The sequence below is a fragment of the Crotalus tigris genome, unplaced genomic scaffold (assembly GCF_016545835.1).
Source record: "Crotalus tigris isolate CLP2741 ecotype Arizona unplaced genomic scaffold, ASM1654583v1 scf7180000017764.6130737, whole genome shotgun sequence".
Lineage (NCBI taxonomy): Eukaryota > Metazoa > Chordata > Lepidosauria > Squamata > Viperidae > Crotalus > Crotalus tigris.
In genome coordinates, this window is record NW_024096618.1 from 1,925,327 (window position 1) to 1,939,284 (window position 13,958).

General features: G+C 37.4%; 1 protein-coding gene across 1 annotated transcript; it reads right to left on the minus strand.

The window, feature by feature from the left end:
• Positions 1 to 331: 331 nt before the first annotated feature.
• LOC120306971 (olfactory receptor 1019-like) lies at positions 332 to 6,600 on the minus strand. Its single transcript, XM_039341087.1, has 2 exons — positions 6,551 to 6,600; positions 332 to 1,967 (listed from the first exon to the last, which is right to left on the minus strand). The coding sequence occupies exon 2, from the start codon at positions 1,902 to 1,904 to the stop codon at positions 951 to 953; it is 954 nt and encodes a 317-aa protein (XP_039197021.1). The 5' UTR covers positions 1,905 to 1,967; positions 6,551 to 6,600; the 3' UTR covers positions 332 to 950.
• Positions 6,601 to 13,958: the final 7,358 nt, after the last annotated feature.

Here is a 13,958-nt window from a genome sequence, read left to right on the forward strand (position 1 = left end):
ACTTTTGTGACCCTGTCCCCTTGTTTTCTTTTTCCAATGTAAAATGCTCCAATCTTTCTTGTTGAATATTTAATATGTATTTTTCCTATCTGTTTCTCAGTTTTTAATATAGCCCTATCAATTTCTGCAATTTATAGAGTGATATAGGAATTTTATAGAAATCACTTCATTATTCCAGCTCAGGATTTCTTATGCTTTGTTAATTACAAAAAATATCCTAAATGAAGGGGGAGAAACTCAGATTTTTTAAAATATTTGATTTTATTTATTTTGATTGGATACATCTTAATACAACTCTTCAGATCAGTATCCCTCCATATATGTTGGACTCCAAATCCCATACCTCCTAATCAATATTGCCTTAGATTGGACAAGGCTAATTGAATATGTAGTCCTTTTTTCCACAGAAAGTATATGGGTATTTTAAACATAAAGATGAAAATGATGGTTAAATATAAAATCTGATTGAAATATTTGGTTTATTACATGTTAAATTACTTGCAGTGTGATACATTCAGAACTAATAACAACTTTTAATTTATGTGTATTGAACTCTGCTTGCCGATATAGACTTTCAGCCTTGGGCTTTCCACAATCAAAAATTATACAGGATTTTAATGCTGTGATTCATACAGTTAATCATCTTCATTTATGAAACTAGCAACTCTCATTTCTTGGACTCTTGCCATGCTACCATTGTTTGTGGCTGAAGAGCCTGGGAAATGGCTAAGAACTGGAAGTACAAAGTTTATCTGATTAAACTGAAAAAATGGTGTTCAACAGGATTGAGATTGTTGTTAGTTAAGTCTACTATGTTAAATAAGTTGTGATTATTATTGAGATAATATTCAGAAGCATAAAAGCATTATGTCACAATGTATTTCTTTTACCCAGTGATGTTATTCCTCTTTAGGTCAGAGGTTATTACTGAATGAAGCTGTCCCTTACATTTATTTGGGTTTCCTGCCTTTAAAAGTCCATACATTGCCCACTGATTTTGTCAGAGCATCTTTCACCTCCTTGTTCCTCAGGCTGTAGATCAAAGGGTTGAGCATGGGGATCACGACTGTGTAGAACATAGAGGCCCATTTGTCTTGGTCCATGGAATAGCTGGAGGTGGGCCGAATGTACATGAAGACTATGGTCCCGTGGAATATCCCAACAGCTGTCAGGTGAGAAGCACAGGTGGAAAATGCCTTACGCCTACCCTCATCCGAGTGCATTCTTAAGATTGTAACCACAATATAAACATAGGATATAAGACTCATACAAATGCTGCATGCTTCAATGAAGCCATCAATGATAAGTAGCACAAGCTCATTAACATAGGTGTCAGAACAGGAGAGTACAAACAGTGGAGGCATATCACAGAAGAAATGATTAATAAGATTTGACCTACAGAATGTGAGTAGGAATGTAGAGGAAGTATATACTATTGTATCTATGAAACCTATACAATATGCAAAAGCAATCAGTTGTTGGCAGAGCGTTTTGGACATTTTAGCTGAATAGAGAAGTGGATTACAGATAGCCACATACCTGTCATAGGCCATCACAGCCAACAAAACACACTCTATGTCTACAAAAAACACATAGAAAAAGAGCTGTGTAGCACAGGCATTGTAAGAAATCCTTTTAGTTTCACTTAATAAATCAATCAGCATTCTAGGAGCAATGGTTGAGGAACAGCAGAGATCAACAAAGGAGAGGTTGCCCAGGAAGTAATACATGGGTTTGTGAAGCTGGGTACTAGTGCATATCAATAGAATCATCCCAACATTCCCTAACACAGCAATGACATAAATTGAGAGGAAGATAAAAAAAAGAACAAGCTGCATTTTGGGATTGTCTGTGAATCCCTGAAGAATGAATTCAGTAATGACAGAATCATTTCCTTTATCCATGATATTTCACAATGGGTGCTGGGTTCAGAATATTAGCTGAATCTGAAATGTCTTTTTTTTAATCTAACAAAGGAAGGAAAGAAGATTTGCTTTCTTTAGAGTTCCATCTAACTTGGCTTCTCTATAAAAAAATAACCATGAGGACATTTCCACTTTATTCATCTAAATTAGACATGTCCAACCTATGGCCCAGGGACCACATGTGGCCTTCGACAGCTAGTAATGCAGCACCACAACCCCCCCCCCCAAAATAAAGGAGATTTGTTATTTATATAAATTAACTATATTACACATTTTGAATGTGGCACAAGACAAATCCTCTTCACTCAATGTGGCCCAGGCAAGCCAAAATATTGGACACGCCTGATCTAAATGATCATTAAATTTGCATTAAAAAAAATACAAAGCAGGGCAGCTATTCTAATATTTATTTCATTTGCTGAGGCATTGTATGTGAGAATTCATATTAATACTCTGTGCTAGTTGTGTGACTATTATTATAAAAAATCTATGATGGAACGAATGTTACAAATATTATATAAATTTTGAGTTGCTGGTAAACCTTCTTTCCCCTTCTTTCTTGAGAAGCCTCTGAATTAAAAAATAAATAAAATCAAATCACCTGCTTTCAGGGTACTGGTAGATTTCAAACACTGTCATATTTCTTGTTTCACTTAATGAATTTGACTGTTCGTATTTTGTAGATTATGAGTTTTAAAAACTATTTTCATTGAATATCATTGCTATCCTTCTGATTCTGGAGTGTCTTTTGCATACGTTGAAAGCACCACTGACTTTTATATGGTCCCAAATTTGGATGGAAATAATTTCATCTGAAAACACCTAAGCTGAGTACAATAACTTCTCATCGGATGTAGTTGTCAATATATTAATTCTTTCTTACAAAAGTAACCTACAAATATTTTAATATACAGATTACTAGAATCTCTTATTTGAGGTCCTTCATTCTGGCTCAAATCCAGAGGCAAATAAGAGGTTTTAGTAATTTATGTACTAAAATATTTGTAGGTCAGTTTCATTCATGAGACCTATAAGGCAGCATCCAAATTAACAGAACCATTTAGATAATTGTAAAAGGGGAGCTGCCTACATCTCCTGCTTAAAAGATAAGAAGAACAATGAACTAACTGGCTGAGATGCTAAATGATCTCATGATAGTTTAGTAATTCTAAACAGATGTCATAGAAAAATCTCCAGTTAGAAAGTGGGAATAACCTGTCAGCATTTTTTTGGAGGGGGGGGGAAGTGTCTCCTTTTTTTCCTCCCAACTTGTGAAAGTTAAAACAAGAAGCACAAGACCATTGCAACTGTGAGAGTTCCTTTTGCTTTTCAAAGACTAGACACACCACAGCATAGAAGAGAACTGTACACAATATTCCACTGAGGCACACACCTCACTTTATCTCTCTAACATAGGGTCCTGTATATCCCCCTTCATCATGGTACTCTTTGTTGAAGGGATCTTTACAATTGATTCATCTCTTTCTTTTTCTTTTATATTACTAGAAAATAATCCTTTTTAGCACAGTACAGCAGAATACATCTTTTAATATTCAATAAGTTGTTTTAGTATCTTAACATGAGTTCAGAAGAAATCTTGATCTTAATGGTTCAGTCCAGGATTCTCAAACTTTGCAGAATCACAAATGCACATTGTAGATAGTATCTGTGATATACAGATTAAAATTCTGTTATTAAAAGTAGGTTCTGTATTTAGTTCTTCCCAACCCTGACATCAATGAAATTATTAGTTTTATTCATGGGGTGGTGACAAACAAATTTGAGAACTATTGCGTTAATCATTAATTCATATCTTAAAAATGAATAGTTTGCTCTGGTTTTTAAGGCATGGGTTGAAAAAGTAGGACATGAATATACTGTGCTAAGATCAACAACAACCCAAGAGACGGCTCTACACATGGACATCACCAGACGGTCAACATAGAAATCAGATTGACTATGTACTCTGCAGCCAAAGATGGAGAAGCTCTATACAGTCAGTAAAAACAAGACCAGGAGCTGACTGTGGCTCAGATCATGAGCTTCTCGTTGCAAAATTTAGGCTTAAATTGAAAAAAGTAGGGAAAAGCACTAGGCCACTCAGGTATGAACTAAATCATATTCCTGATGAATATACAGTAGAGGTGACAAATAGATTTAAGGAACTGGATCTGATAGACAGAGTGCCTGAAGAACTATGGATGGAAGTTCGCAACATTGTACAAGAGGTGGCAACTAAAACCATCCCAAAGAAAAAGAAATGCAAGAAAGCAAAATGGCTGTCTCAGGAAGCTTTGCAAATAGCTGAGGAAAGAAGGGAAGCGAAAGGCAAAGGAGAAAGAGAAAGATACACCCAATTGAATGCAGAATTCCAGAGAGTAGCTAGAAGAGATAAGAATGCCTTCTTAAATGAACAGTGCAAAGAAATAGAAGAAAACAACAGAACAGGGAGGACCAGAGATCTCTTCAAGAAAATTGGAGATATGAAGGGAACGTTTCATGCAAAGATGGGCATGATAAAGGACCAAAATGGCAGAGACCTAACAGAGGCAGAAGAGATTAAGAAGAGATGGCAAAACTACACAGAAGAACTATACAAGAATGAGCTTAACATCCCAGATAACCACAATGAGATGGTCATTGACCTCGAACCAGACATCCTAGAATGTGAAGTGAAATGGGCCTTAGAAAATCTGAGCAACAACAAAGCTAGTGGAGGTGACAGTATTCCAGCTGAGCTATTCAAAATCTTAAAAGACGATGCAGTAAAAGTGCTACACTCAATTTGCCAGCAAATTTGGAAAACTCAACAGTGGCCACAGGATTGGAAAAGGTCAGTTTACATTCCAATTCCAAAGAAAGGCAATGCCAAAGAATGTTCAAACTATCGCACCATTGCACTCATTTCACATGCTAGTAAAGTTATGCTTAAAATCCTACAAGCTAGACTCCAGCAGTATGTGGATCGAGAACTACCAGAAGTACAGGCAGGATTTCGAAGAGGCAGAGGAACTAGAGATCAAATTGCCAACATACGCTGGATCATGGAGAAAGCTAGGGAGTTCCAGAAAAACATCTACTTCTGCTTCATTGACTATGCAAAAGCCTTTGATTGTGTGGATCACAACAAATTGTGGCAAGTTCTTAAAGAGATGGGAGTACCAGACCATCTCATTTGTCTCTTGAGAAACCTATATGCGGGTCAAGAAGCAACAGTGAAAACCGAACACGGAACCACTGATTGGTTCAAAATTGGAAAAGGAGTCCGGCAAGGCTGTATACTGTCGCCCTGCCTATTTAACTTATATGCAGAGCACATCATGAGAAAGGCAGGGCTAGATGAATCAAAAGTTGGAATTAAGATTGCCGGGAGAAATATCAACAACCTAAGATATGCAGATGATACCACTCTAATGGCAGAAAGTGAAGAGGAACTAAAGAGCCTCTTGATGCGGGTGAAGAAGGAGAGTGCAAAAGTTGGCTTGAAACTCAACATTAAGAAAACCAAAATCATGGCATCCGGCCCTCTCAATTCCTGGCAAATAGATGGGGAAGAAATGGAGGTAGTGACAGATTTTATTTTTCTGGGCTCCAAGATCACCTCAGATGGGGACTGCAGCCAAGAAATTAAAAGACGCTTGCTCCTGGGGAGGAAAGCTATGGCAAATCTAGACAGCATTCTAAAAAGCAGAGACATCACCCTGCCAACAAAAGTATGTATAGTCCAGGCCATGGTTTTCCCAGTTGCAATGTATGGCTGTGAAAGTTGGACCATAAGAAAGGCTGAGCGCAAAAGAATTGAGGCCTTTGAACTATGGTGCTGGAGAAGACTCCTGCGAGTCCCTTGGACTGCAAGGCGTTCAAACCGGTCAGTCCTAGAAGAGATCAACCCCGACTGCTCTTTAGAAGGCCAGATCCTGAAGTTGAAACTCAAATACTTTGGCCACCTAATGAGAAGGAAGGATTCACTGGAGAAGAGCCTAATGCTGGGAAAGATTGAGGGCAATAGAAGAAGGGGACGACAGAGAATGAGATGGCTGGATGGAGTCACTGAAGCAGTAGGTGTGAATTTAAATGGACTCCAGAAGATGGTAGAGGACAGGAAGACCTGGAGGAATGTTGTCCATGGGGTCGCGATGGGTCGGACACGACTTCTCAATTAACAACAACAACAAGATCAATGGAAGAACAGTTTGGCATCTTTTTCTTGTATTTTTATGAATCTAAATTATAATTAATAATATAAATTGTTATTTATAGCAATTGCATTTTTTTAGAAAGAAATTGGGAGGGTTGTTATTGTGGGGAAAATATTAAGAGGAATGAGCATTAAGTATGTTCACTATTTTGATTAATTTATAAAAATAATAAAGGCAAGATAAAAATACATACATATAATATCTATATTATACCATACTGGGCTATACTATAGTTTATATTATAAATTTATAACTTCAGTAATCAAGTTATTCTGGGAACAATGTGAATTAGAACCATGCCAGTATATGAAATCCACATAAATGGCTATGGCTTATATGTATGAAAACTGCAAAGGCAAGATATGAAAGTTTGCCTTTAGCACCAGTACATGTACTAAATATCCTTCCCAGAGTTAACAAACAAACCTGAAGTTGATGGAGTTTTCTTTCTTACAGACTCTGTAAGTAGGCAAAAAGATCTTATATGTCTTTTGAGACCATCTGGGATATGATCCCTGATGGACTTCAGTATACTGTTTGGATACAAACACTTAAGTACCAATAATTAAGTTTCTTGCTTTGCTGTGATTTAATTTTTTAATTGCAGGTTAGTTGCAAGTGAATAGCATATAGGGAATTGTTTTTTTCTGAAAGTTGTATTGTTAAATTGAAATCACTAGTTCTAAAGTTTTGTCTCCATTTTTCCCCCCAGTGGTAATGGCCAGTCTGTCAGTCAGTGTCAGGATTCCTATCAAAATGGGGCAGTCTGAAATCTTATTCCCTGATGGAAGATTACTATACACAAATTGTCCTCTTTTTATCTTTCTCAAGAAAACAATAACAAATGAAGAAGGTCATCTGCATTACCACTTTATAAAAAATGCACTTCTTTCAGAATGGGAAAAAATAAAAGTGAAAATTTATGTTAAGATACCTGGATGGCTTTCAACAATGGAAGCATTTGCTTACCCAAATTTAATTAATTATGACAAAGTTATAACTTATAAAGATATTTTGGACAATGAAGAAAAATTGAAAGACAGACAAGGCCTACAAGAACAAGGTATTGATCTATCATGGTGTGGCCATATCTGCAAATCCAAACAAGATATGAAAAAGATATTAAAACAATGGGATTTTAGAAAGAACAGACAGAATTTGACCAGATACTGTTAAAAACAGTACTGTTAAAAGTTGATTAAGAAACTTTATAAATATCTGTTAAGTTTAAAGATGGAGGAAGAACAAGTAAAAGAAACAATGATAACATGGGCAAAGAACTTTGGATATAATATTGAATTAGAAAATTGGCAAAAATTATGGGAAAGAAATGTCCAATTAACTAAAGCAGCGGTATACAAAGAAAACCTATATAAAATGTTCTACAGATGGCATATGACACCAGTGAGATTAGCAAAAATGTTTAAAAACACTTCAAACAAGTGTTGGAATTGCAAACAAAAACCAGGTACCTATTATTATATCTGGTGGACATGTCCTAAAGCAAAAAGATTTTGGTTAAAAATACACATATGGTTGGAGAAAATAACTAAAAAACAAATAGCCAAAACTTACAACTGTGAAGGGCAAGCTCCACTATGGTTGTAAGTTGAGGACTACCTGTACTACAAACTTACAATAAAGTTAGTGCTAGTATGCATGGTTGTTGTTTCTTGCCTTGAGTACCTGAAAGGACTAACACAAAGGTGCTAGGTCAGGTGCCCACTTTCTTCCTTATTATTTGCAATAGTTTTAGATGTTTTAGTAGACAAGGTGCAGATAGACAAAGTGCTATTTGTGATTAACATTCAGAGAGAGAAATACAAGTTGAGATGTTACACTGATGATATAGCACTATTTGTTATACAACCATAAAGTACTATAAGACAGTTGATGAAAATGAAGACTTTGGTGAATTCTCCAGAGACAAACTCAATGACAATAAAGCAAAGACAACAACATGATATTTAACCTCAGATGAAGACTTTGTGAAAAAAAGAGCCTGGTGGTGAAAGAACAAAAAATCCAGTGAGGAAAAATTGAGACTTTATTTGGCATGATGCAATAAAGATACACTTCAGAATAATTATAATAAAATATGGAAAGAAATAAAAACAAGATATTGAAAAGTTGGAAAATCTAAAACTTTTCTGACTAATATGTGGTGGGACAGTAAAAATTAATGTACTACCCCAGATGAATTTCTTATCTCAAATAGCACCAATTCCAGTATCAGAAAAAAAACCAGTTTTACCATTGTCTTCATTGTCTAATGCCTTTTACTCTCAAGACAACTGTACAGTAGTAAGACAGACTTGATCACATAGTTATTTATTACATTTATTTAATAAATAAATGTGACTTGTGACTGTGGGTGGTGCACATAATTAAAATTACCACTCACATACCCCTCAGACAATTAAAAGAATTAAAAAGCATTTAAAACTATTAAAAATTATAATAACAAAACCAGAGAAGAACGCATTCCAAGTTTATACATAGTATAATCATTTCACGGGCTTCACACTTCCATGGGGTTCCTAAGCCCAATGACAAGACAAATTTACAGGGCCTTCTAGAAGGCCAATATGGTTGGATTTAATCTGACTTTGGGAGTGGGGGGGGGGGGGTTGGAGGACATTCCAAAGGGTGGGTGCTGTGGCAGAAAAGGCTTGTTATGTCAAATGAAGCTCCCTGACTGATGGGACATCCTCCTGTTGGGTCTGCTGGGATGGATAAATTAATAGGAAGAGACAATCCCTCAGATAACTTGGCCTCATGCTATGTATCACTTTAAAGGTCATGACCCAGCTGGAACTGGATTCAGAGGCAAACTGACAACCAATTCAGATTGTGGAGCAAAAATATAACATGTGAAATTTTAGAAACATACATAACTACTCTCACTGTTGCATTTTGCATTAGTTGAAGCTTCTAGAACATTTATATAATAAATAAATGTGACTTGTGACTGTAAGTGGTGCAGGCCCATGTAGAGCACGTTACAGTAATCCATTAGGGCAGTGTTTCTCAACCTTCCTAATGCCGCGACCCCTTAATACAGTTCCTCATGTTGTGGTGACCCCCAACCATAAAATTATTTTCGTTGCTACGTCATAACTGTTGCTACTGTTATGAATTGTAATATAAATATCTGATATGCAGGATGTATTTTCATTGTTACAAATTGAACATAATTAAAGCATAGTGATTAATCACAAAAACAATATGTAATTATATATTGTGAAATATTTATTTCTAATTACAAATAAATGAAATTTTGTCTTGAAGCATGGGTGTTGAATCACACTTTCAGCTGCTCCACTTATGGCTCTGAAGGGAGACCTGACCTTTTCTCTTCTTTAAATGAGCCCTTGAAGTTGCCTGATTAGGTTAAGCATGACCTGTGAAAAATTAATATGATTGTGTATGGGGGAGGGAGAGCTTATGGGACAGAAGAAAATAAGGATTAGTTGAGGTGATACTCAAGGGGAGCTATACTTGTAGACATTTGTTGTCCATGTGTGTGATGTGGCCCACACAATTTTCCTCTTCAGCCTGAACCATTGCCCGTTTTTCTACCTCCAGCTGAAATTCACTGAGGGTGTGGAAGTGGACCCCTGTCCTTCCAGGACAATTGATCCTAATGATCTTCAGAGTTTCTCTCTCTGAAGAAGGCAGAAGGGAAACTTTGTCTCTTTTATGACTCATGGACTTCAACTCCCAGAATTCCTGAGCCACTATAGCTCAGTTCTGGAGCTGTGCCTGCCAGAATCTTAGGAGAGATTTTTGGAAGGAGGTCTTGTCCACTGAGGCAGAGGCAGCAGAAGAGAAATCCATTCCTTCCTCCCACCCCACTGCTGGTTCCACTGAGCAATAATCAACTGCTTTTGGTGCAGCAGCCAGGGCAGTCAGAATGGGGGGCATTATGCAGCAACTGCAAGAAAAGGCCCCTTGGAGCTTCTTGATTTCACACTAGGAGCAGATTCATTTTGCCCCCCCCCCCTTCCTGGATTTCCAGAGGCACATTAGGAAACAGAGAAAAGGCAGGCAGGATGGAAAAGAGAAACACATGCTGCAGACCAAAACATCCACTTAAAGCAGCTTTCATCTCCAAAGCCCCCCCCCCCTTTGATCTCTTCCCTTTTCACTGCCTGGACCAGTTTTCCTTCTCCCACCTGTAATGAAATGGTGCTCCCTTCCCCTGCATCCCACAAGTGGGAAGCCATCAAGGGGGGGGGGAGGAGGAGGGATTGAGCAGCAGGAATCCAAAAGTATGTGCTGTCTTATGGAGGGCTACAGGGATCTCACAGGAGGAGAGGACAAGGGGGGGGGAATCAGCTGCCGTGGGAAGAGAGGAAAAAGCTCTGAGTGAGCAAAGTTGTCTTTAGCCGTCGAGGAAAAACGGAGGGCACCAACCACACCACAGGGCAAGAAGTAAAGGATGGAAGAGAGGAGGGGGCTGAGAGTTGGAGGGGATGCGCACACAGGAAGAAGCCGGGCGTTGATAACTGGTTGCTTGCCGGAAATCACGATCCCCCTGAGGGAGCGATGCTTCCCCGAGCCAGAATGAAACCGAACGTCCTTCAGAGAACTCCGGGCCTGAATGAAGATCAATGGCTTTCCCTTCCACTTGGCTCTACTGGGCCAGCACAGAATCTGGGGCTCTCTGCTCCCCCTGGATGTGCCGTTCCCATCTAGCACAGGTGATTCCCACTGAGCCCGCCAGAACTAGTGATCGGGGCAGCCAGCGGAGGAAGTTTCCGACTCTGGTTAGCACCACTCGGTGCCTTCCTGCACCCGGGAAGCGTTCGGACTAAGCCGACCTTCTGTGGTTTGTGGGACAAAGCCGAGCAATGTTGCGCCGGCTCCTCCGCAGAATATGAGGAGAGACCAGCTTGACTGCGAAAAGGCTTCCCTGGAAAAAGCGCTCCTGTTCGATTCAGCCAAAGGACATCGGGACCGCCTGGGGAGCCTTTAAACTTAAAACCATTCCCTGATCTCGAGGTGGATGCAGCCATTGAGATGCAAAAGAACACCGCCGCAGACTAAGTTCCTAAGACCATCAGAAATATGTGTTTTCCGATGGTCTTAGGTGACCCCTGTGAAAGGGTCGTTCGACCCCCAAAAAGGTCGCAACCCACAGGTTGAGAACCGCTGCATTAGGGTATAGTGAGCAGGACACGAATGACTGAGAGTATGCTCATATGATCCATCCCATCTCAGAAAAAGACAACAGTCACAGCAAGAACTGCTTAATGAAGGCAGGAATTTTCCAGTTCCTTGGGAACACCAACTTTTGAAGAGTGACATAATATTTAAAAAATAAATTCATACAGTTGATGACCCAGGTTTATTTTTTTTATTGGTATTTAGGGAAAATGATGAATCTGCAGCTACCTTTTGTTATAATGTTATAGCATCTCTGAATTAAATGAAACCCCTTGTGGGGTTTCAGTGAGCCACAGGTTTTAAAAGAGCATATAAACCTCCCAAATGGGCAGAGAAGCATAATGACAATTTGGCACCTTATGTTTTAGCTATAAAGAAAACAAAATCAACCTCTTTTTGCTATAGCTTGATGGCAATGTATAAGCTTTATTATGATTATTATCATTTAATAATGAAGACTACTTATTCTTTTGCGAGATTTGGGAAGGAGCAAATCATTTTCCTTTATCAGAAATGACTCCCAACATTGTATAATGATATGCGTTATTGATGTGATTTTTTTCATGGAGTGTAATTCATGGACTGTAATTTAGAAAACTGAACTTCCATGTTAGACGAATTCAGCATCCCGATCATCCTCAAATCAAATTCTTTTGGCATGTTCTGCTGCTTTCTTCATGGAAATAACAGCAGATTGGCTATGTACTTATATTAGCTCCTTACTGTCAGGTAAAGTTTTAAGATATTTTTCCTCTCTAGTGAGCTGATGCCTTGTACTGCAAAAAAACAGAAAGACCGAGCTTCCACACGCTTTGAAAAATCATGTTTTTTTTGATCCCAATGGATCTTTGAATGGTAACATATTTGGTAACATATATCAAAATCTTTTATTGATATATTTTTCTGCAAAGCAGAACAATTACACATTTGTACAAAGCTGTTTCTCTTTCTCAGACATAATTGGGTTTTCAAGGTACTAATAAGTCCTGCTTCTTTTCAAGGAAAATGAATGATATCCCAGTTATTGAAACTTTATTTAGATTTTTAGAAACTGAGTACATCCAGCCTCTTGTCCTCAGTTCATTATTTATGCCTTTTTGGATCACTGAAACACCACAATAAATATTTCCTGCCTTCTGATAAGTTTTAAAAGAAGAACTGTTTAAGAGTTTGGTCAGGGAAGTTATAGAATTTGATTACAGGGTTCAGAAAGATTTGGCATTCTTAATGTTCAGTGAAACTTATTTATTTTTGTGTGTTTGTGTGTTATTTTGTGATGCAGCAACTTCATGGAATTTAGGGCTAGAGAGTAAGGATATGAAATAACCATAGCTTATAAGATTTACTTTTTACATTGCCTTTAAAATTCTTAGTCTATTTCTACTAGTTCAAAGATCTAGTAGGAAAAACAAATTCAAGACTTGAGAAATATACTGTAATTAGATTATTTTTTTAATTACATACAAATGTGTGTGTGTGTGTGTATGTGTGTGTATATATAAATTGCTGAAGTTTAACGATGCTTGGAGATTTAACGAACCTTAAGTAGGAATCAGATTCAAGCAATAATTTTTAAAGTCTGGGATTCACACAAACCTGAGGAAGCTATTATGTTGATTTTGGTATCACTACCTTGTTATGATAAGCTTGCCCTCACTAAAAATGAATTTCAATGCAGTTAATTTGTGCAGCCTCCAATTTTCTTGTAGTTGTATTTAATCTTTCATATTTAACTATGTATAATAAGGATTTTTTTTGAATAGGTACTACAGTAGTGTGTTACTCAAATGGAAGTTCATTTTTGCTTATTATTTTCAATGCAAATTTCCTTGGAGTGTTTTCATTCACTGTTCTGCTGGTTCAGCTGATTCCAGATGAATCACATGGTTCCTTTACATAATAATATAATATTAAGTGTTAAGCAGGATGAGAAATAAATACTGTCATTTACTTCTGAGAATTTGATCCAATATCTTCCCAGTTTTAATCCAGAATATTGATCTCTATATGAAATCTGGGTCCTTCCTTCCCACTCATTAAATTAGCATTATTTCTTGCCACAGTATACATTCTGTTTGTCATGTTATCTTTTGTTTAATATTGTGATGCTTTTATATTTATTTCATTTCAGAAATAAATTAACATTTTATAGTTTATAGTTTATCTATCTATCTATCTATCTATCTATCTATCTATCTATCTATCTATCTATCCATCTATCATCCTTCCTTCCTTCCTTCCTTCCTTCCTTCCTTCCTTCCTTCCTTCCTTCCTTCCTTCCTTCCTTCCTTCCTTCCTTCCTTCCTTCCTTCCCACTCATTAAATTAGTATTATGTCTTGCCACAGTATACATTCTGTTTGTCATGTTATCTTTTGTTTAATATTGTGATGCTTTTATATTTATTTCATTTCAGAAATAAATTAACATTTTATAGTTTATGAACCTATATCATTGTCTGTCTATCTATCTATCTATCTATCTATCTATCTATCTATCTATCTATCTATCCATATCAACAGATCTACAAAGACACACTAATCCCTAGGTGTGCTGGCCAAGAGCAGCAAAGGACACAGTGATGATTACTATATCAATTTTATAATGTCAATGATTTATTTTCAGATTTGCTAAAGAGGGGAGACCACACACAATCAAGCAACA

Bases quoted from the DNA above. Each gene is read 5' to 3' on its own strand.
- LOC120306971 (XM_039341087.1), bottom strand. From the start codon at position 1,904: ATGGATAAAGGAAATGATTCTGTCATTACTGAATTCATTCTTCAGGGA.